Raw genomic sequence first — 22,299 nt, 5'->3', positions numbered from 1 at the left:
CTATTCAGTGCTTCTATTGCGATGCATTAAATCAGGGTGGCATCTTATAGCACATAGGCCAACTGCTGCCTCAGATGTTAGTTTTGTGGCCCCTGGAACTATCCAAAATCATGACTACAACATTTGAGAGCAAGTCACTAAAAAACAAAAGTTTGATTTCCCACCTTATCTTTGTCAAAAAAGCCCAAACAAAATATGTGTTGGATATTTCCATCCTCTCAAATAAAACCCCCATTCAGCTCCAAAAACACAGAAGCCTCAGCCCTTGTGATGGAATGGAATTATGAAGGCCAGACTCAGGGAGAAAAACATTTTCTTTCATCTCCTGAGGCGAGAGGGAGAGATAAGAGGATGAGACTGACACCTCCCTGAGGAATTCACAATGTTGTGGCTGGCATTACTTGGGAACTGGGGTTTCAGTCTGGGAAGATTCTTGCTAGGGGTTGTAGCTAATAAACATTGCTGGACTGAATTTACATGGTCTCTTGGAGTTCCTTGGGCTAGGCCTGACAGCCCTGTTCACTTTAGGAATGTAACAGCTAACCTTGGACACTGAAGGTTTGGGGCTGTTTAACTCCACTCTGGCATAATATTCTCCTTCCAGTACAGTTTTGTTTATTTTATTGTTATGCCAGAGTTGCTTTGTGTGAGATGGGTGGCCATATAAATGTGGAATATAAATTTAAAAATTTTAAAATTTAAAAAACAGCTATTCTTTGTGGGCAATCTTCCCACTAGAACATTGCAGTGTTCCATGAGTGGCTCTGTCTTTAATTTATCTTTCCTTTCTTTTTCAGTATTTTTCAAATGTTTCCTGCAGACAGAAAAAGGGTAGAAGCAGCATTAAGTGCCTGTCATCTTCCAAAGGGGAAGGTCAGTAATTATTTTTTTTTCTTACTTTTACATAGCCCAGAACTCACAGATTGAATTGGAATTTAATCCTGAACAAGGTGTGTAAATTATGTAGTAAACAGATTTCCATAGGCTGGACTTATTCATCAGGGCTCCTGAGCAAATGGTTCTGCCCCTTCAGCACAAAACTTTGCTAAGCTGAGCAGCCACGTCTGAAAAAGGGATTCTATCCAGCTTCATCTAAAGGGAGTCTTCTACCCATATTCCAGTGAATACAGATGGAATTCCTTTTCAGAATTCGAGACTTAACCTGACAGGTCCGGAACTAAATGGGTACAAGCAGCATGTATGGGATCACTAGGACTACTGAAACCAGTGAATATACCTTTGTGCTCCTATAAAAACTTGCATATTTTATTTAGGCTTAATATCTGAATAAAGTGAGTGTCAGTAAATGTATTCATATTGGTTTGTATCAAGAGTAAGAAGTTTGATACAAGACTGTGTATCAAACGGAAGGAGGGGAAGACTGTTGAACATTTTAACAAATAATGAATTGAAAACAATTGCCAATCTGCAAATAACCTAGAGACATAACTGTACAGGTAGTCTTTGTTTAGTGATGGACTCAGATAGCAACCATTCAGTTATGACAGTGATGAAAAAGTAACTTTGTGACCAGTACCCACATTTATGACCTTCACAGCATCTCTCTCTGTCACATGTTTGTCAGTATTGCTAGTTAGTATGCATTGTCCTGTGTAAAATCATAGGCAGTCACAGTCACATGATTTTTCATGTAGTGACCACTTTGCTTAATGGCCGAGTTGCCAGTCCCAATTGCAGTTGCTAAATGATGACTACCTGTAATTCTCAATTCCCCATCAGACCACTTCTAATTCAGAAGACTTCCTAATTCAGTGTTGTAGCAAGAGTATTGATACCCTGGTCCCTCCTTCTGCTTTGGAGTAGCAGCTCTGTAGTTCCTGCTTCCACCATCTATCTTCCATGGGCCATTTTACCTGATCTCTGCCTTAACCTGTACTGCCTTTCTGGAGATTAAAAGGTCAAAATATAAAAGTTGAAATGATTTCTATAGTACCACCTCCTGGCTATATAGCATAGAGGCATGATAACTAGAGGATTTGGCCCTTCCTCCACTCTCTTGGAAGATAGACCAATGTCATACAAGTTAAATAAAATCAAACTTTATTTTAAAAAAGGAAAGAAAATATAAAATGTTTTTAAAAATCCTTTTTGACTTTAAATATTAAAATGCAAAGATTCAGTGTGGAAGAAAACTACAAAGATGCCTAGATCATGCAAAGCAACTTGCAAACTAGTTAAAAATATACATCCTAAAGAAAATACAATACTCCAGACCGTTCACAAGATGGTGTTTCTCTGCCTAACATCACTATAAAAAGACTGGAGATATTTCGAATTACCTATCACAAGAGATTCTAAAAAAGTACGATGAAGTATGGATGAAGCCTGAGATTAAACACCCAGTACCATAACTTGCATGGTGTAGAGCAGTGTTTCTCAACCTTGGCAACTTGAAGACTTGTAGACTTCAACTCCCAGAATTCCCAGCCAGCGTGGGGTTGAGAAACACTGGTGTAGAGAGTAAAGAAGATGACTTTGATGGAGATATGCAGAAACCATTGCCTAGGCAAAAGGGGCTGATGCATATCCAGAATGAAATAACATTTGGAAGCAGCCCAGGCAAACACCTTGAGCTATAAGAAGGAGGGGGAGATACAGCACAATCAAGCTTGCAAGATTCTATTATCATAGCCAGTCTCAATAAAAGTAGTCTTAGCCTTCCCGTGGAGTTGATTTCCTGGTCTGGTTTACCTGGAAGGCTGACGTACATAGAAATAAAAAACACAGTGAGATTTAGCATCACACAGGAAACAGAATTGTTTTAAAAACCAGCACAAGCAACTGGCTGTATATTTTACCTATTTCTACAGAAATGGAAGACTTCTAGGTCAAATGTTCCTCTCTTTCTTGGGAGAAGCTGGAGAATATTCTTGGGATATTCCAATGATTTAACAGAGACTGTTGGGGAGATGGAAACCCCATTTCTTACCTAGCCTCTTTCCATGGACTCCTCCAGAGTTCTACCATTTTTTTTTTAAATCAAACCACTTTTTTCTCCAGCAGAGGGTGGGCTGGCATATCTCACTTTGTGCACATGACAAACAGCCATTTCTTACTCATGAGGAGGTAGACTATGCATGTGAGCCTGCCATCTGGAATATGGCATTTACAACAAGCTTTTGTACCACTCTCCTCCAACCTAGTGTCTTTTCAGATGTGTTGAACTGCATCGTCTCAAATTCTTGAATTATAGCTAATAATTTTGGGAGTCCACAAACTTCTGTAAAATAACAAGTTAGAAAAGTCTAGTTATATGTAGCGCCCTTGTATGCAGCCACCATCTTCACCCTTTAAACCCTCAGAAGCAAGTTTGCACTGTTTCATGAATGTCCTCGCTGCTGCCATCCTTGCAATGCCCAGTACTTCCCACGAGCTAACCAGGTTGGTGAGCCAAGCAACCAGGATAAAATACAAATTCTCACTGATAGAAAACAATATGCTTCCTGTCACTAGTAGTACTACTACAGAACTGCTTTTGCAGCATTTCCTGCTGTGCCAGAGTTAAATCAGAAGCTAATCAGCTCAGTGAGAAAAGGGCTGCAGCAACTCATTGAGGTAATGGGACCATAGCAGCATAGCACTTTTAAAAACACCACATGTAGAGGGGCTCATAAATGACAACACTCTACCATAGCACCACACTGCCCATTGTGCTAAACAGGGTGAGCTCCTGTTTCCTCCCCAGCTCCTGACAACCCAACAGTTCGAAAACTCATGTGAGTAGATAAATGGGTACTCTCACTCCAGTGGGAGGAAAAATGCTGGTGGCGCTTGCACGGGAGTCGGGAGCAGCTGCCGGTAAGCGCGAAACCACGCTTGCCCGAAAAGGGCGTGAAGCAACGGAAGCCTCGCCTCCTGCACTCGCCAGCTGGGCTCTGCTCTAGGAAGGAGGCTCTGGCAAACCACTTCCGAAACAATTGCCTTGAAAACTGCAAAGGACTCGTCCAAAGCAGTCACTGCAGGGTCAGTAATGACTGAGCGCAGACAAAAAAAAAAAAAATAATCATATGCAGCTTTTGTGTGTTCTAGGTCATATTACAACCTGGTTGTCATATTTAGCCAAGGAGAAAGACTTCCATGTTAGAGGTCATCCTTTATAACTCAGAATATATTGATACATCTCATCATGAGTTGCTCTTTCATTTCCAGAATGATGGCATCAACCCAGAGGACTTTCCTGAAGCAGTGTTTAAGACATTCCTGATGAACCTATGTCCTCGGCCAGATATTGATGAAATATTTACCTCACAGTAAGCTTTTATAGTGTGGGTAAAGGGAGTCTGGATGAGTCCACTGAAATCTAGCACAGTTCTTATCCTTCAGCACCTCTTGTGCCTAGTGTTTGGTTGGCTTCGTATTAGACTTTTGGGATTCTGTATTCGCATTCTGTGTCAACTGGCATTTTTTTGCTGGATGAAAAGACTATTCCCATTTCATCAGATTGGTTTGTTAACTTCAGCCACAAAGATTATTGAGATGAACTATTCCCAGTCTGATGACTTTCAGATATGCTGCATTATTCCTCTTCCAGATCCCATCCTACCAGCCATGCTGGCTGTTGAGGGTGAGAATTGTAGTTCAACAGATTCAAAGGGAGCAGATTGGGAAGACTGACTTAGTATCTTCTATTATATCCCATTTTATCTACAAAGGGTATTCTTTATGGGTGTTAGTTGTTCAGTTCTTAGTTGTTCACTTTGCAGATGGTGGGGAAAGTTTCAGGTTGATAAAGAAAGCACTTTATACTGAACTTTATTTTTGTACCAATTGTTTCATATTTTGTAGTGCTGAAACTAAATCTGCAATGTAAGGAAAGGATACGATGGAACAAGCTTGTTCAATATTATAAAAAATTGAAAGTTGCCTTGCTACTAAGGGGGGAATTTTCCAGGGACACCTAAAGACACTCTTCTTCATTGTTTCTCCTTAGCCATTCAAAAGCCAAGCCATACATGACGAAAGATCACTTGACAAAATTTATCAACAAGAAACAGCGAAATTCCCACCTCAATGACACGCTTTTCCCTCCTGCCAAACCAGATAGAGTGCAGGGTCTCATAGAAAAATATGAGCCCAGTGGGATGAATATTCAGAGAGGTAAGTCTTTTCTATTAGAATTAGGTTTTGTCATCATCCCAAGCCTATAGAGACAACAGAGGTGCTTCACACTGTCCATTTCCTATGTGGATGTTGAACAGGGTAGGAAGCATAAAGCAGTAGTGAATGCGTTCATGTATGCTTGTTTGAGTATCAATACACATATACATACCACACACACACATACACAGATATTTGGTAGTTTGGTAATATATTGCTGAACTGCCTCCCAAATGTCAATAGAACAACTGCAAGACCTATTAAGGAAAAGGAGTCCTGTGAAGTCCATACCTTCATGGTATGCCATCAAATACTAGTTGGCCTTCTCTCCAGTAATACTTCTCTTTTCCCAGAAAGAAGATACTATAGTTTTAACATTGTGGAATGCTTCTATGTAGCTTTCTTCTCTCCTCATCAGCCAAAAAAAATTAACAGCCAATAGGTTGGAGGAGGGTATGAAATACAATTGCTAAAAGAGAGAAATTATTTCCATATTTACTTGGTGTACATGTAATTCTTGATTAAAGATTTTATTCATGTTGTTTGCATTTTCTTTGTATTCTTAAATAATTTGCCTCAAGCTTCTTAAAATCTATAATTGGCTATAAGCAAGCAGGTAGTCATCATCAAGATGAAGATCACTTACATTATGATATGTAATCCTGTGAACATAGAAACAAAAAAACCTTAATATGGGTAGTCCTCATTTAGTGACTGCCTCGTTTAGTGTCCATTTGCAGGTACAACAGTGATGAAAAACTAATTTTACAGCCAATCCTTGCATTTACGACCTTTGCAGTTCTGTAAAGCAAAGGAAAGCTGAAGTAAGATCATAAGCACAGTAGTGGTCACATGATTTTTCACTTAGCGACCACTTCACTTAATGCCTGAGTTCCAATTGTGGTCGCTAAACAAGGACTACCCGTATGCTTTTTTTAAAAAGAGTCTTATGGTAATTAATAATTAATGTTTATGACGTTCTCTAAAAAGTATTTGGAGAGAGGATATTATCCACTGAATTTAAAATACTTTATAAACATTCTGGATACTTTGTAAATGGTTTAGTGACTTCATTGAACAAGGTGATTCTTGTTTGGATAGTGTCAAGAGTGGCTTTTGGGAAAAAATGGACATGGAAGAAAAGGAAAGAGGTAAAAGAAACAATGGTTAAAGTACAACAACATTTGCAGGAAGAGACAGTATTAGTCCAGTATGAAAATGCATCAGCAAATAGATTACCCTCCCAATAGAATAAATATAAAGTGAATGTAAGTAAATGGAGAGTATTTACTCCTTGGAACAGACTGAGAAGAATTAAGTTACAGAGTGCCATGGAAGCATGTGAAGTTAGATGAATGGGAATATGACCAAAAAGATTTGATAGAATGACGAAGTGAAAAAGACTGTGGTTAAGAAAATTGCATATGAGAAAGACTGTGCAAAAATGAGGATGAGAGAAAGATATTGTATAATGTGGATAGAAAGAAAAAGATAGTTGCAAAGAATGTAGTCAAGCAGAACAAAGAATGGTGAAAATTGAAACAGGCAGAGAAACTGGAGGACAATCTTGATGGAAATTAAAAGCAAAACATTCTGGAAGTCGGTGAAGATGGCTAAACAAGGAATCTCCAGCAGATTAAATGGGAATAAAAGTTATGAAACAATCATAACTCACAACAATCATACCTCTATTGCTTTTGGTTTTAGGTCAAAGTAAAGCACCATGGCTGTGGTTGGAGCATCCAAGGCAGGGGCAGGCAACCTAGTTTCCTCCAGCAGTTTTATACTATAACTCCCTTGTCACTGGCCACGCTGGCTGAGGCTAATGGGAATAGAAATACAAAACTTCTGGAGGGCAGCAAGGTACCTATCCCTGATTCAAAGTCAAGGCCTTGAATTCCACTCCCAGTCACAATACTACTGTTTGCTCCTGCAGGACAGCTGTCTCCTGAGGGAATGGTTTGGTTCCTGTGTGGCCCTGAAAACAGCATCGTATCACAGGACAAACTGTTGCTGTACCAAGATATGAACCAGCCACTCTCCCACTATTTCATCAACTCATCCCACAACACTTACCTAACAGGTATGGTGTTATATACCAAGACACGCTCATTGGTCCCAGTAATGATAATTTTCTCCAACTTCTCAACTTTCATATATGTTAGGACCACAATTCCCCAAATTCCCTGGTTCTGCCAATTTAAAAAAGACCAGGTAACAGGTGCTATGAAAGGTAATAATCCAAGATCTAGCCATTGTTTATCAAAGAAAATAGGCAAAATGAATCACAATCTGATATAATTGGATAGATGTCTATAATCCTATTGAATGCTTATAACTTACATATCACCTAATGTATCTGCCTGCTGAAAAATCATTGTCCCTCTCTTCTCCTACATTAATGAGACACACACACATGCTGCAAATACATACCTACACACTCACTCATACTTACACTCACACACCCTGGTACCCACTTTCCAGTTGCTGCCCTCCCTATCTTTTAATCTTTTCTTATTTGTGATAAATTTTTACTGGTTATTGTTTTATGGTTCTATTAATACTTTATGCACATGTCTCTTTTTTTTCTTCCTTTTTTTTTAACAGCTGGACAATTTTCTGGAATCTCATCCCCTGAAATGTATCGCCAAACTCTCTTGGCTGGTTGTCGCTGTGTGGAACTTGATTGCTGGAAGGGACGTCCTCCAGATGAGGAGCCTATCATCACCCATGGGTACACTATGACAACTGAAATACTGTTCAAGGTACAAGTCTGATGTTGTTGGGTTTTTTTTAATTTGTTTTCTTTAGGCACTATGAGGCCATACCAGTTCCATTTGACACAGTACAACCCCATCCCAAACTAAAGATGGACAATCTTGATACCAGGATAACTGAAAACTCATAGCCACTCTATCTTGTCAGGGTTGAATGTAAGCCTGTTCTTCCCCATCCAGATCTTCACATCCTCCAGGCCCTGGGACATGATCTTGATATCGTTACTTGGTCAGCTCAGGATCAAGGTGTATAACTGGGTATCATCAGCATACTGATGGTATTAGACCCCATACTGGAGGATGACCTCTCCCAGTGGTTTCATGTAGATAATTAAACAGGAGAGGTAAGAGTTTCAAACCCTGAGGCATGCCACAGGTAAGGGGGTGAAGGGTTCACCTCTCCTCCTCCCCACCTATACCAACTACACCTATTCTCTTTCGTCCAGAGAAAGGAGGAAAATAACCTCAACACTATGTCTCCCACTCTTAATCTCTGTAGGTTGTCCAGAACAATATGGTCATCCACAAGTGCCATCACTGTAATATTTCCCAGCCTGAAACTCAACTAGAAAGGATCCAGATAACCTACTTCAGGGCTCTCTGAAGCGGCAACCCAGCCACTTCCTCAGCAACTATCCCAAGAAAAAGAAGGGAGACAGGACAAAAGTTGATCCAGTTATGGCATTTTTAGGAGGGAGTGTACCACCACCTCTTTCATGGCAGGCAGAACCATCTCCTCACATAAAGAAGGTCACCTCTCATGAAATGTTAATCAACTAGGAAGGTCATGGATCTAATAAACAGGTGGTTGGGTTGATAGAACTCAAGATCCTGTATATTTCCTCAGGAATTGTAGGGTCAAATGCCTCTCAGATAACAAGACTAGACAAAGCATCAGTCAACTCACTCAGACCTGTTCAGTTGGAGTCCAACTCTGAATGGATGCAAGAGATTTTTCCCCTTGGGTCTTGGTAATACATGCCAGGTCATCTGCATCATCAAAGTTAAGATCCTGGATGACAACCACTTTGTTACAGACCAGCCTGGCACAGAGCAGCAGTATCCAGGGGCTGCAGTTTCTGAGGACCCAATGATTTTAAGTGTGTCATACAAAGACAGCACATGCTTCTTATCTTAAGTTTATATAAGCTCCAAGTCTATTAAACCTTTCCTCATAGGACTTGTTTTCTATACTGCTGCCTATCTTTGTTGTCTTCCTCTGGACCTATTTCCATTTAGCTATACTGATCTTAAAAATCTGGAACACAACAGTTGTACCCAGAACTGAAGAGTATGCAATAAGATGGATTGTGTTCTGCAAGTAATCAATTACAACCTCAATATCCTTTTACATTCATCCTGATTTACTACTACAAAATCAGATATCCCCTATCTTAAACATATCTTTGTTGTTGTTCAGTCGTTAAGTCGTGTCCGACTCTTCGTGACCCCATGAACCATATCGCGCCAGGCCTTCCTGTCCTTCACTGCCTCCCTGAGTTTGCTCAGTTTCATGCTCATTGCTTCAGTGATGCTATCTAACCATCTCATCCTCTGCCGTCCTCTTCTCCTTTTGCCTTCAATCTTTCCCAGCATCAGGGTCTTCTCCAAAGAGATCTCTCTTCACATTAGGTGACCAAAGTATCTGAGCTTGAGCTTCATTATCGATCCTTCCAATGAGCAATCAGGGTTGATTTCCTTTAAGATTGACTGGTTTGACCTCCTAGCAGTCCAGGGGACTCTCAAGAGTCTTCTCCAGCACCACAGTTCAAAGGCATCAATTCTTCGGTGCTCAGCCTTCTTTATGGTCCAGCTCTCACATCCATACATTACTACTGGAAAAACCATAGCTTTGACTATGCGGATCTTTGTCGGCAAGGTGACATCTCTGCTTTTTAATATGCTATCTAGGTTTGCCATAGCTTTCCTCCCAAGGAGCAAGCGTCTTTTAATTTCATGGCTGCAGTCTCCGTCTGCAGTGATCTTGGAGCCCAAATAAATGAAGTCTGTTACTGCTTCCATTTCTACCCCTTCTATTTGCCAGGAATTGATGGGGCCAGATGCCATGATCTTAGTTTTTTTAATGTTGAGTTTCAAGCCAGCTTTCATACTCTCCTCTTTCACCCTCATCAAGAGGCTCTTTAGTTCTTCTTCACTTTCTGCCATTAGGGTGGTATCGTCTGCATATCTGAGGTTGTTGATGATTCTCCCTGCAATCTTAATTCCGGCTTGTGATTCTTCCAGCCTGGCATTTCTCATGATGTACTCTGCATATAGGTTGAATAAGCAGGGTGACAGTATACAGCCTTGTCGTACACCTTTCCCTATTTTGAACCAATCGGTTGTTCCATGACCGGTTCTAACTGTTGCTTCTTGGCCCACATACAGATTTCTCAGGAGACAGGTAAGGTGGTCTGGTACTCCCATCTCTTTAAGAATTTACCAGAGTTTGTTGTGATCCACACAATCAAAGGCTTTTGCATAGTCAATGAAGCAGAAATAGATATTTTTCTGGAATTCTCGTGCTTTCTCCATGATCCAGCGAATGTTGGCGATTTGATCTCTAGTTCCTCTGCCTCTTCGAAACCCAGTTTGTACATCCGGTAGTTCTCGGTTCATGTATTGCTGAAGCCTAGCTTGTAGGATTTTGAGCATAACCTTGCTAGCATGCGAAATGAGTGCAATTGTGCGATAGTTTGAGCATTCTTTGGCATTGCCCTTCTTTGGAATTGGAACGTAAACTGACCTTTTCCAATCCCGTGGCCACTATTGCGTTTTCCAAACTTGCTGGCATATTGAGTGCAGCACTTTAACACCATCGTCTTTTAGTATTTTAAATAACTCAGCTGGAATACTGACATCTCCACTAGCTTTGTTGTTAGCAATGCTTCCTAAGGCCCACTTGACTTCACTCTCTAGGATGTCTGGCTCAAGGTCAGTGATCACACCAGCATGGACATCAGGGACATTAAGATCTTTCTTGTATAGTTCTTCTGTGTACTCTTGCCACCTCTTCTTAATCTCTTCTGCTTCTGTTAGGTCCCTGCCTTTTTTGTCCTTTATCATGCCCATCTTTACACTAAATGTTCCTTTCATATCTCCAATTTTCTTGTAGAGATCTCTAGTCTTCCCCATTCTATTGTTTTCCTCGATTTCTTTGCATAAACATATCTTTAGTTCATTTCAATTTTTGCCTAAATGAAGAATGATTTTCATCTTTTTTAAAGATTTGTGCTACTTTTTGTGTTCTGCACAGCAGTACTTTGACATTACTGTAATCAAGACACACAAGACACAGCAATTCAAATAAGGGTGCTTAAGATCCATGTATTACAGCAGTGATGCATGCATAAACAGTGATACAACTATATATTTAAATGATCAGAATCTTGATCTTTCTTATTACCCCTTCAAGTGTTCAAAGTTCTCTTTTGGCCCAAAAATTCTGAAAGGAAGTTACTCCGCAGGTTACAACCTTCAGCTGTAGTTGAAACAGCAAGGAAAAGAATAAAATGACCCTTTAAATGATTAACATGGTTGTAGTTTTTGGTATTAATAATTTCACATTCTCCATCTTATGACATCACAATTACCATGACACAGGACCACGCAATGTACAGAGCAAATAGAAGCTATTGTGCTTGACTGGAGCTATAATTACAGGGAATGATTGCTCTGCACCACAACAATGAAACTTGAAAAGGAATTACAGGCCGTTAGCACAGCATGTACTTTTCATTATAGGTTATATAACATTTGGATATTCCCCTCTCCCCTTCCTTCCTATTTTGTTTTCCTCTCCAAAATAACTTGTGGGTGGAAAGAGGTGGATCTCTCCTGATTTGAACCTACAGCAGTTTCCTTTGGAATCAGATCACGTCAAGAGGCGGGATCCTGCATCCACGATCAACTGCTTGTTCAGTTAAAAGTTGTTCTGCAAAAGACAATTCAAAGTTATGGGCCATTCAGTACAGTTGACTCTTGGTGGCTTTATGAATTGAAGCTCACCATCTTGGCCTGTCTTTCATAATAACTTATAAGCATGTTCCAGTTATTGCTTTGATCCCATTCTTTGGCTTTTGTTACTTTCTGATAAAATTCATTTGGAATTACAGCTGTTGCATAATGAGACTCAGTTTACCCACAGAAGATAAATGTCCTGTTTAAAATGATGTCAATCAATGGCTGGAGCTACAGAAGGAGAAGGCAGATAATGATATATCAAGCAATATTACCAAGAACTATCATTTACAGTGTTGGAGTAGGAAAAATAAATTAATAAATGACAGTTGCAGAGAGGTTTCACAAAAATATTATTTCCAGATAAAAAAAATACATAATGGTATCTCATAATGCATGACTGTCCAAAGAAAGTGAGTGGTGGAACAAGCAAAAACATTATTCATATAGCAGCAAGTTAAATTATACAATATAAGGACAGACCAACAACAGAGATGGCTTTAAAGAGGGGTTAAACACATTAATAGAGAATTAGTGTAGCTCTTTATTATGATGCTTCCAGAATGAGACATTTTAATATCAATCTGGGATAACTGGGGAACAACAATTCAGCTCCTGACCTGCTTATGGACGACTCATAATAATCCATTTGGCCTCTATAGGAAACTGAGTGCTGGGGGGTAGGTCTTTGATCTGGCACATAATCAAATCAAGCAGTCCTCAGAGGCCTAGCTTGACAAATCCCATCTCATTAGAATATTAAGAATGTACAAACAGCTCTGCCAGACCAGATCAAATGCCCCCATGATTCTGGTCACATCATAGCATCTGAATATATTTTTCAGTGCCTTCGTTGCTGCCCTGCCAAATGCTACTCTGCTGCGTATTTCTCAACTGCTGATCTCTTTACTGTTTATATTCAATCCTAAAAGATAGAAGCTAAACTTCAACATATTTGTTGTCATTTCTAAGGCTGTATCTGTTGTCATTAGTTTAGTCTTTATTTTTATTTATTTATTTATTTATTTGTTATTAATAAATAAATAAATTTAGTCTTTACATTTATTTATTTATTTATTTGTTTGTTTGTTTGTTTATTTGTAAATTTGTATGCTGCCCATCTCCCCCAATGGGTGACTGCATTTAATCATAGTCCCATTTTTTTCACTGTGCTCTTTGACTTTTATAACTAGAGTTTGCAGGTCATTTGCAATTTCAGCTATCGGAGTAGAGGCATCAGCATAGCACAGGTTATTGATATTTCTTCCTCCAGTTTTAAAACCACACTCATCTTCTTCCAATCCAGCTTCCCTTAATATATATTCAGCATAAAGGTTGAATGAACAAGGAGAGAGTATACAGCTTTGTCTCACTCCTTTGTCATCCTGGAGCCAGTCTGTTTGCCATATTCCATCCAGACTGTGGCTCCCCATCCTGTCCTAGGTTTCTCATAAGGACAATGGGATGTTCTGGATTTCCCCTTTGCCTAAGGCCACAGTTTACAGATTCAAGATTAGCAGAAGGCTACAACTCTTTAGTGGGAATATTTTGTTAACGATATCAGCTTTTTAAAAGGATGCCTCTCCTCCCACATTCCACCCCTTTCCTAAGAACTGTGTTCATTCATTCTATGCATATATATCTCACCACAAATAAGGGTAGTTTGATGGAACCTCTACCCAATTAGCATCCTAGCCGCCTTTGGTGTGGTTAGCCAGTAAATACTTCCTTTCCACTTTTTAATTTATTAAACAAAAAGGCAGCTGTATGTAGGTTCAGTTGTCAGCTAATTCTTCCCACAGCATTTTCATTTTGAAAATAAGCTTTGGTGCTCCTTAGGAGGTGAAAAAATGCTGTTGCAAACATCCTTTCCTTTGCTGCCATTCCCACACCATGGCTAAGTCTGTAGGTCTGCAGACTATGGTTAAGGCTATTAGCTTTAACAATAAATTTGACCATGGACCCCGTCATCATAGTGTTCAATTTTTGGTAAGGAATAGGTCATTATAAAATGCAAGTAGATTGTTGTGATGGTTGCATCTTAAGTTAGGCTGAGATGTGATCCGGCTAAAGTTGGGTGAGCTTAACTGCAATTTCAGGCTACAAAAGTGTAAGAGGACATAAATATCAGTTGCTGGTTTTAAAACTGCCCATCTCTGTATTTTGGTACATTTATGTATTTGAAAATAATTCCAAATGTTACAAAGTAATTGCCAGTGGTTTTTTTCCCCCAAAAAATACATTTTTCCCCAAATCTTTGGAAAATGGTTGCACTTCTTCAGTTCTCACCACATAGCAATTAAGGTGTAAAATAATCATACTTTAAACATATTCTCAATACAATCAGGCATTACACTACCCACTCCCTGTTAAATATTTCCCAATTATGGATATTATGGGATTCTCCATTTCACTTGTGGTCACAGTGTCTTGTCCTCTAACATCAGGAGTCTGTCTATAAATGACTGTTCTCATGGTACTAGAAACTCAGGGACTTCCAGGCAACTGATCATTGTACAGTATTGCACTGATACTGTTGTATTGCATACAAATTTAATAATAAATAAATAAATAAATAAAAATTGCACTGATAATTCCCACGTGAGCCTGCACATATTACTGATTTGGGGTCGTTATATATATGAAGGCTTTCCACCATAGGTGAGCAATCAGTGGTTTTCCAGATATTGCTGAACTAAAATTCTCACCAGGACCACCCAGCACATCAATTATGAGAGATGTTCATCAGCATTTGAATGATGTAGGTTTCTTTTCCCTATGCAAACATTCAATTAAATTGCTCTCTCTCTCACTCTTGCTCTCGTCTCATACAGGATGCAATTGACGCTATTGCAGAAAGTGCTTTTAAAACCTCTCCCTACCCAGTAATCCTGTCTTTTGAGAACCATGTGGATTTGTGAGTATTAGGATCTCGCTCAGTGGGAAAGGATTGAATCTGTGTTTTGATAACCTGGAAATGGGGAGGAGTATATTCAGTCAGGATAAATTAATTCTTGCTGCAATGTTATTAGTAACCTTCTAGCAAATCAAACAATGAGGAGAGTAAAACACAAATTTGAGAGTGACTGATGCTTGCCAAACTTTTATTTTAAATAAATGTACACTTTTAGAGTGCATGGTTAATGGTGGCCTATTTTTTAAAAGAAAAACACAATAGTCCTGCAGAATGCCAGTCAATCACATGAGAAAGGAGTGTGTATGTGTCTGTGTGCCATGCTACTTTGCAGCTGATAAACATCCTCTCTCCAACTGCGAGTTGTCTCTTGAAGTTCTTCTTTCAGTTTGATGCTCGGTCAGATCTTGAAAGGCTAATCAGGATTCACAATCAAGAGATGGTAAAACTTGAGAACTACCTTTTCTTTTCCAATGCATGTTTATAAATAAAAGGAAATTCTCATCCAGTCTTCCCTCCCATATGCCTTGGCACCATTATTCCCAGATTTCCCAGCAAATGAGTCTTTTAAAAATGGATCTGGGAAGGGTATTCCACCCAAATTAATGTGGAACACAGCAGTGTGATAGTTAAATTACTTAATAACTAAGAAAGAGAGAAAAAATCTTATATTAACTCTAAATAATTTTAAGGACATTTTTAAAATGGTTACCATGCAATGGCAAGCATGAGATGTGGTAGGGTGGAGGTGCAGACCAGAGTTTAAAGCAAAATCAATAAGTTTCTGGGATAGTAAATTTAGAACAGTCTTGCACATGCTAGAATAGAAACATGGAGTAAAAAGTGTAAAGCAGGGATGATGCCAAGCTTAGTTTTTCATAACTTATTTATTTCTTGTACTTTCTTTTAGACCTAAGCAGCAGGCTAAGATGGCTGAATACTGCAGAACCATCTTTGGGGACATGCTGTTGACAGAACCACTGGAAAAATTTCCAGTAAGTGAATAAGAAAATTAAATAGTTAAACAGTGATTGGGGTGCACTTATCCTGCCCATCTGCATTCTGTGTTAATATGAGGAATCATATGAAATAACTTGGCTTATTTCTTTGTTTCTTTCTTTGGTAGCTAAAACCAGGAGTTCCATTGCCAAGTCCTCAGGATCTCATGGGGAAAATCTTGATTAAGAACAAGAAGAACCAATTCATGCCTGGGGAGAACCAAGATATTCTGAAGAAGAGGAAGAGTCTGGAGGATGAAGTCACAGAACAACCCACACCAATAGATAAGGATAGCACAGGTATCATATTATATGACAGCCTTTCCAAACTTGGTTTCCTCCAGATGTGTTGGGACTACAATTTCCAGAATTTCCAGACAACATGGGCAAATACCTGCCCAGGAACTGTGAGAATTGTCATCCCAAAACATCTGAAAACATTCAGGTTAAGGAAGATTATTACAAGAGATAAGGCTGGCCTTTCAGGTGTTTTTTTAGCCTGGAATAGGAATTCAGGAATATCTACAAGACAACGTAAACAGCATCATGGTTTCAAAAATATGTGTTATGGAGGTCTTAGAGGACATACCAGCAAGGAGGTGTATAAAAGTCTGATTCTCTTTAACAAAACGAAAGACTAATGATAGAACTATATAAGGTAATGTTAGGTGTTCAAGATGTACTTAGCACTCTCTCCTCCTTTTTTCCCCACAACAACAATCTTGTTGGGTAAGTTGGATTGAGAGTTAGTAACATCCCAAAGTCATTCAGTGAACTTATATTTCAAAGAGCAACATCTACTTCTGCATTTGTTGGTAAAGGAATAAAATGTGAACTCAAATCCCAAAAGACATGTAGATTAAAAATGATGAGAGGGGCTCAGAAACAACTAATTATTTTCTTATATATAAAAGATCCCTATAAGATGAAATGTTCAATTTCACTTCCTTGCAGTATGTTGTTAAAATACCTGGCAATGAGTGGGTACAGACCAATCAGATGTTTCAACCAAAAACCATGTAGTTCCTCTTCACCTGGTACTGACCAATTCTTGATCTTCTTTACCCTTTTCTCCATCATTTCTGCTGTTATTACAAGCTATTTCATTTCAGCTTCTTTTTTCCATTCTCCACCTCCTTCATCCAAGCTGCATTCTTGTTATATTTCTTTGGGTTGTCCCATAGCTGTGCCCAGAACTGCACTGTTTCTTCTTTGTCAGGTGTTGACTGATTTATTGCAGTCTCTCCATTGATGGATTGGTAGAAACGTTTCTGATTTGACTGAAATTGGAGATTCTGCCTGTAGTGTGCAATTCAAGCTTCGTATCTGCTGATTTTCTTGGCTATGGTTGTTATTTGCTGGTTTATTATTTCCAGTGCTTCTTTGAACTTCCTTGTCTCTAGGTGATATTTCTTGATCAGGTATTCTTTGGTCTTCTTGTTCTTCAGCTTCTTTTCTTTCATCTGTTCTAGCTTGCTTCCATCTGATCTTAGCATACTGATCTTATTTTCCAACCTGATCTTCCATTTTGGTGATGCACTGTTTGGCTTTTTTTCTTGTTTGTTGATTTTGCATCCAAGATCTTCAGTTATAACTGCAGCTGTGTTGTACATCAGTTGATTTGTTTCTTGCAGTGAGCTGGTATTTATATTTGATATTACAGTATTGGCATATTTTAATACTTGTGCTAGGTTTTTGGGGTTTTTTTGTAACAAGCTTCAATGCAGGCAATCTTATTCTGTTGTTTTTTTGCTATTCTAGATGCTCAGTCATTCTTCATTTCAGTTCCTCTTGTTTTTCAGTTAGAGGACTTTGTTCTTTCTGAGGAGAAGGTAGAGGAAAAGGTGCCTGATTTGGTAATGAGAATGGTTCAATAGTGATGCTGGCTTCCTTTACTACTGACTCCTCCTGGATTGTCTCTACTGTCTGAGCTACTGCTGGCAAGGCTTTGATTTCCTTGACCTGGGTAGACCTTTGCAGTTCTTCCAATTCTACTACTGTCAATACTTCATTTTATGTTATAAATCTATGTTGATCTACTAGCCTGCGTTCTGTTATTTCTGATTCTGGATTTCTTCTTTCCATAACTGGTGCATTCTTTTCAGATATCCCCTTCTCATTGGACTTGATTTGTAATAGTAAATCATTATTTCTTTGTTTTCAGTCTTTGTATATTTGCGATGGGTAAGCAACTTTTCTTCTAGTAGTCCTGCAGCTGCTGGCACTGGTTGCTCAGCCAACAGTCCTGAGTTCTATAAGATGTCCAGGAACTCAAACACCTAGCGCGGTCCTTGTTGACCCGGGCAATGACCAATCTGGTATAGATTTCTGTAAGTTATGTCTCACCATATTGTTTATGGGATGAACACTCTTTGTCTGGCTCCTCTAATGAGACCTGTCCAGTATGGTTGAACCTCTGGCATAGCTCTTATCTTCCTCAAAGTATGGAAGCCCCAGAATCACATCAAGGTAGTCCCTTACTGGGGGAGATATTACTATTATTATTATGATTGGTCGCACAGTCAGCCAGATGTTTAAACTGGATTTGGCATTTTTATCTACCTATCAAGTCCCTCCCAAGGACCTGGGATAGGCAGATGTTGTTTGATGGTGTTAAAGGTATCGTTACAGGATATAAGCTGTTCGAACTAAAGCTGCCTTTTGCAATTGTCTGATTATTATTATTATTATTATTATTATTATTATTATTATTATTATTGGTCGCACAATCAGCCAGATGTTTAGACTGGATTTGGCATTTTTATCCACCTATCGAGTCCTTCCCAGGGACCTGGGATATTGTTATTGTTATTGTTACTGTTATATATGCTGTCTGATTCCCAGCAACTCTAGTAAGGCTCCATGAGAACTTGCATAAGTGTACTGATTTTTTTTTCAAATTGTCAGCCAAGCCAGTTGAGGAGAATGAAGAAGTGCCTGAAGCAGAGGGAGATTTGGAAAACTTAAATGAGGAAGAGATTAAAAAGCTACAGTCTGATGAGGTATGATTTCTGATTTTGTGTATCTAGCCTGAGTATATGGTAATTATTCCAAGACCTTAGCTTAATGATCTCTTATATAGTAATATCTATTCACGTGATATTGTCCTACCCCTAACAAGATGAAATGGAAATAGTTCAGACCTCATACTTTCCTTCACTTAATGGAGTAAGGCCAGAGGAGCTCATAAAAAGTAGAAAACCTTCCTCTTTTTATGAAATAATTAAACTTTATGATTTTCTGCTAAGCTGAATGCTCTAGGAAGCTTTTCCTGATTACAGTATTGGTATACCTTGCACAGATTATTTTATCTTGGTCAGCTTTTCTTACTGAAAAGTTGATGATGCTGTTAATTTCCATCTTCATACTTTGTATGGTTCTCTTGAGAAATATATCAGAGTAGTGCACTCTGAAGGGCTTGAAATGGCTAAGATGTGTCCGTTGGAGTCATCTGCTCCAACTTAAAAGATTAGCCCTTCAAATGTGTTGTGTCTCCTCCTGAATTCTGACAGAACATGACCTTTGGGATTATGTTAATAATGACAATGTAGGCTAGACATTTTAACTCATAAATAAATAAAGTTGGCTAGAATTCTGGAAGATATAACACTGACACAGCCAGAGGGCACCCAGCTGGAAAAGTCTGTAAAGTTTGTGTTGTCTTTAGTTCAGTTGTTTTACTATACAGCTGCTAAACTCTGCCCTCTCTGGTGTGTAAATAATACAATCAACTATTCAGCAGGAAAGGACAAGAGAAAATCAAACCCCACTAACTCTCCAGAGGCAGAGTCATTGATAGGGCTGTGCTCATCCCTTTTCTGCATATTCTAGTCCTAATCTTATTAGAACAACTTTCCCTAACCCAGTGTTTCTCAACCTTGGCCACTTGAAGATGTGTAGAGGTCAACTCCCAGAATTCCTCAGCCAGCATGCTGGTTGGGGAATTCTTGGAACTGAAGTCCACACATCTTCAAGTGGCCAAAGCTGAGAAACATTGCCCTAACTTGATGACCTTCCAGGGATGTTGGAGCTACAACTCCCAGAAAGCTGAACTAAGGATATGCAAATAGATGACAGCTTCTGCACATCTATGCTTCCCCAGTTAGTCTGAGATCCTGTTCTGAAATACACCAATCTGCAGGGTAAATATTATTCAAAGAGGAAGATATTGGTCCCCCTTTATTATTCTTCTGAATTCTACTTAGTACCTTCTGATGGTTATTTTGCCCACCACTGTAGTTTGCATAACTGCAATTTGCTCTGTAACATTTCAAATTCCGCTTAGGGTACTGCAGGTCTGGAAGTTACTGCTTATGAAGAAATGTCCAGTCTGGTGAATTACATCCAACCCATCAAATTGGAGAGTTTTGAAATTTCAGCACGTAAGGACAATTTGTTTTCTCCGATTAAAGAAAATGTTTCTGTATGGTTGAAGCAAGCCTCAGATATACAGTATTTCCACTGGAAATTGTGTATTTGTTGTGTAAATGTCATTCTTTAACACTGTTCTATGTGTTTTAGGACCTATATATAGGGGGGAAAAACCTACGTGTAGTAGCAATATGGTACAGGGCAGTACTAGTCAGGAAAAAGGTATTACACCCCTAGATGAATTGTATGTTTCAATGATTCTCTAAGTGAGCAGAAGCTAACACAGCTTCTACATGGTACAAAGTTAAACCTTTCAGCAAATTTGAATGAATACCGACTACTTATGTGCAGTTGTTTCCAGATTCAGAATTTTAAAAATCTTTCTGATAGAGCCTTTCCCCTGTGTCTTCATCTGCCTCTCCATGAAGAGTCTAGGACAGGTGTCCAAATGAAGTGTTTGCAGTGTCTTTTTAAATTAGACTGAAGGCCAGCTGAGTTAATCTGAAACATGTATCTAGCCCTACAGCTGCATTTGCCCATCCCTCTTCTAGAGGCTACTGGGACTACAGCATCATATGGGCCAGGTGAGCCTACATTCCAAGGCAGAAATTTGGGAGATTTGGAATTGTTGATGCACAGCAGGTGTTTGTAATCTATGGTTTCTTCTTCAGAAGTGTGTAAACCCAAAGAACTTTACCTGCTTATGGACTTATTGTGCATCACTGATTCATTGAGAGCTAAGAGGGAGAAGATTGTGTACTTGTAGCCATGTATTATTATCTGTATTTTCACTACAGTTGCCAAAATTTATCAAAACATTCTCTAATTTGGGCCAAATATTGAATGACAATGGAAGAATTTATGAAACTGATGCAAACCCAATGAAATTGTAGACTTTGTCCCTTCTGTTTGATTAAAAGTACTGAAGAATAAATAATAATGAAACTGAGACAGCTAATTCAAAGAAATTATTTCCTATTAAAGACATTCAATTTCTGCAAATGTTAGCAGGGGGAAAACTGACATGATTCTATGTTCTAGTCAAAAGTTGCAATACATTTAAAAGAGCTAAATTTTTCTCACCCCTTCCTGAATTTAGAACAACTGATGGGCTGGACTTTGACTTTCAAAATTCCAAGTCAGCATTCACTCAGCTTTGAAAGTTGATCTACAGTTTCCACTCCACTTTCAAACATGTTCCTAGACACAACAAAAATGGTCTCACTGCACATAAGTCGAAGTTTGCTGTACCATTATTTCATGAGGGTTCTACAGCTTGTGGCAGGTTTACATGAACATTATCCTCCCACCAGGAAATGCAGTTTAATAGTAACTTCGATTAGGTAGCTGTTGATTTCTTCCATAATATCTGCAGAGGTGATGTTGTCTACAAATTTGTTTCTTGCCATAATAATCTCCCTGGATATGCTTTCATGCTGGAAGGAATCCTAAAATGAATTTCTACTTGCCCCCAACTTTCCCTTTCTGTGTCTTCTTTTAACTCTATGTGAGGAAGCATGTGCAACCGGCATTTTTATTTAGAAATAATAGCAAGGATTGGAGATTAAATGGAAGAAGGGGAGGATTTAGAAACAGAGGACTGACTTTTTTCTATGCTATCTTCCTTATTTTTCCAGAAAAGAACCAGAGTTATGTTGTTTCCTCCTTCACTGAGTTGAAGGCGTATGAGTTGTTGACCAGATCCCCCATCCAGTTTGTAGAGTATCCTTTTCTAAAGCATCTCTTCAGTGATCAGTTATGTTCTATATACAGAAGCTCATTACAGTTCATTCATACATGCCCAAACAGAATGTCTCTCTGTAAATGAAAATGGGATAATAGTTGCACATTCCATGGCATTACTACTACACATAATGTACAGTCACATACAGAGTATATTAATTGCTGTTTTTATAATTGTAAAAAGACGTGGTTATTAGCTAGTTGCAGTGTGATTGTAATATTAAGTATTAGGGGTTCATTTAAAAGCAAAAACAGTTCACAATGAACCACACTACCTAGAGGTCATGATTGTTGTATCAATAACTGTCGGGATTACCCCAGAAAAACTCTTGCTTCTATTTTATGTGTGCAGAACAATTATAGACAATAGCAAAGATGGTTTATCTCTGATAATCTCCTGTCCCCATTGCCTCTGTGT

At 38.9% G+C, this 22,299-nt stretch overlaps 1 protein-coding gene across 2 annotated transcripts in view; it reads left to right on the top strand.

The window, feature by feature from the left end:
* Window positions 1-22,299, top strand: part of PLCB2 (phospholipase C beta 2) — a 72,596-nt gene that overhangs the window by 19,231 nt on the left and 31,066 nt on the right. For both annotated transcript variants that reach the window (XM_088145447.1, XM_088145448.1), the window contains exons 7-17: window positions 798-873; window positions 4,171-4,271; window positions 4,952-5,118; window positions 7,055-7,201; window positions 7,726-7,883; window positions 14,690-14,772; window positions 15,680-15,764; window positions 15,896-16,067; window positions 18,675-18,769; window positions 20,053-20,149; window positions 21,776-21,860. In XM_088145447.1, the coding sequence (XP_088001573.1) occupies window positions 798-873; window positions 4,171-4,271; window positions 4,952-5,118; window positions 7,055-7,201; window positions 7,726-7,883; window positions 14,690-14,772; window positions 15,680-15,764; window positions 15,896-16,067; window positions 18,675-18,769; window positions 20,053-20,149; window positions 21,776-21,860 (1,266 nt within the window). The remainder of the gene's footprint in view (window positions 1-797; window positions 874-4,170; window positions 4,272-4,951; window positions 5,119-7,054; window positions 7,202-7,725; window positions 7,884-14,689; window positions 14,773-15,679; window positions 15,765-15,895; window positions 16,068-18,674; window positions 18,770-20,052; window positions 20,150-21,775; window positions 21,861-22,299) is intronic.

This window comes from Python bivittatus, unplaced genomic scaffold (assembly GCF_059951505.1).
Source record: "Python bivittatus isolate LINGU-HERP-01145 unplaced genomic scaffold, Pbiv_v1 ctg000480_np1212, whole genome shotgun sequence".
Classification (NCBI taxonomy): domain Eukaryota; kingdom Metazoa; phylum Chordata; class Lepidosauria; order Squamata; family Pythonidae; genus Python; species Python bivittatus.
Note: the sequence above shows the minus strand (reverse complement) of the source record. Positions and strands in the feature narration are given on the sequence as shown.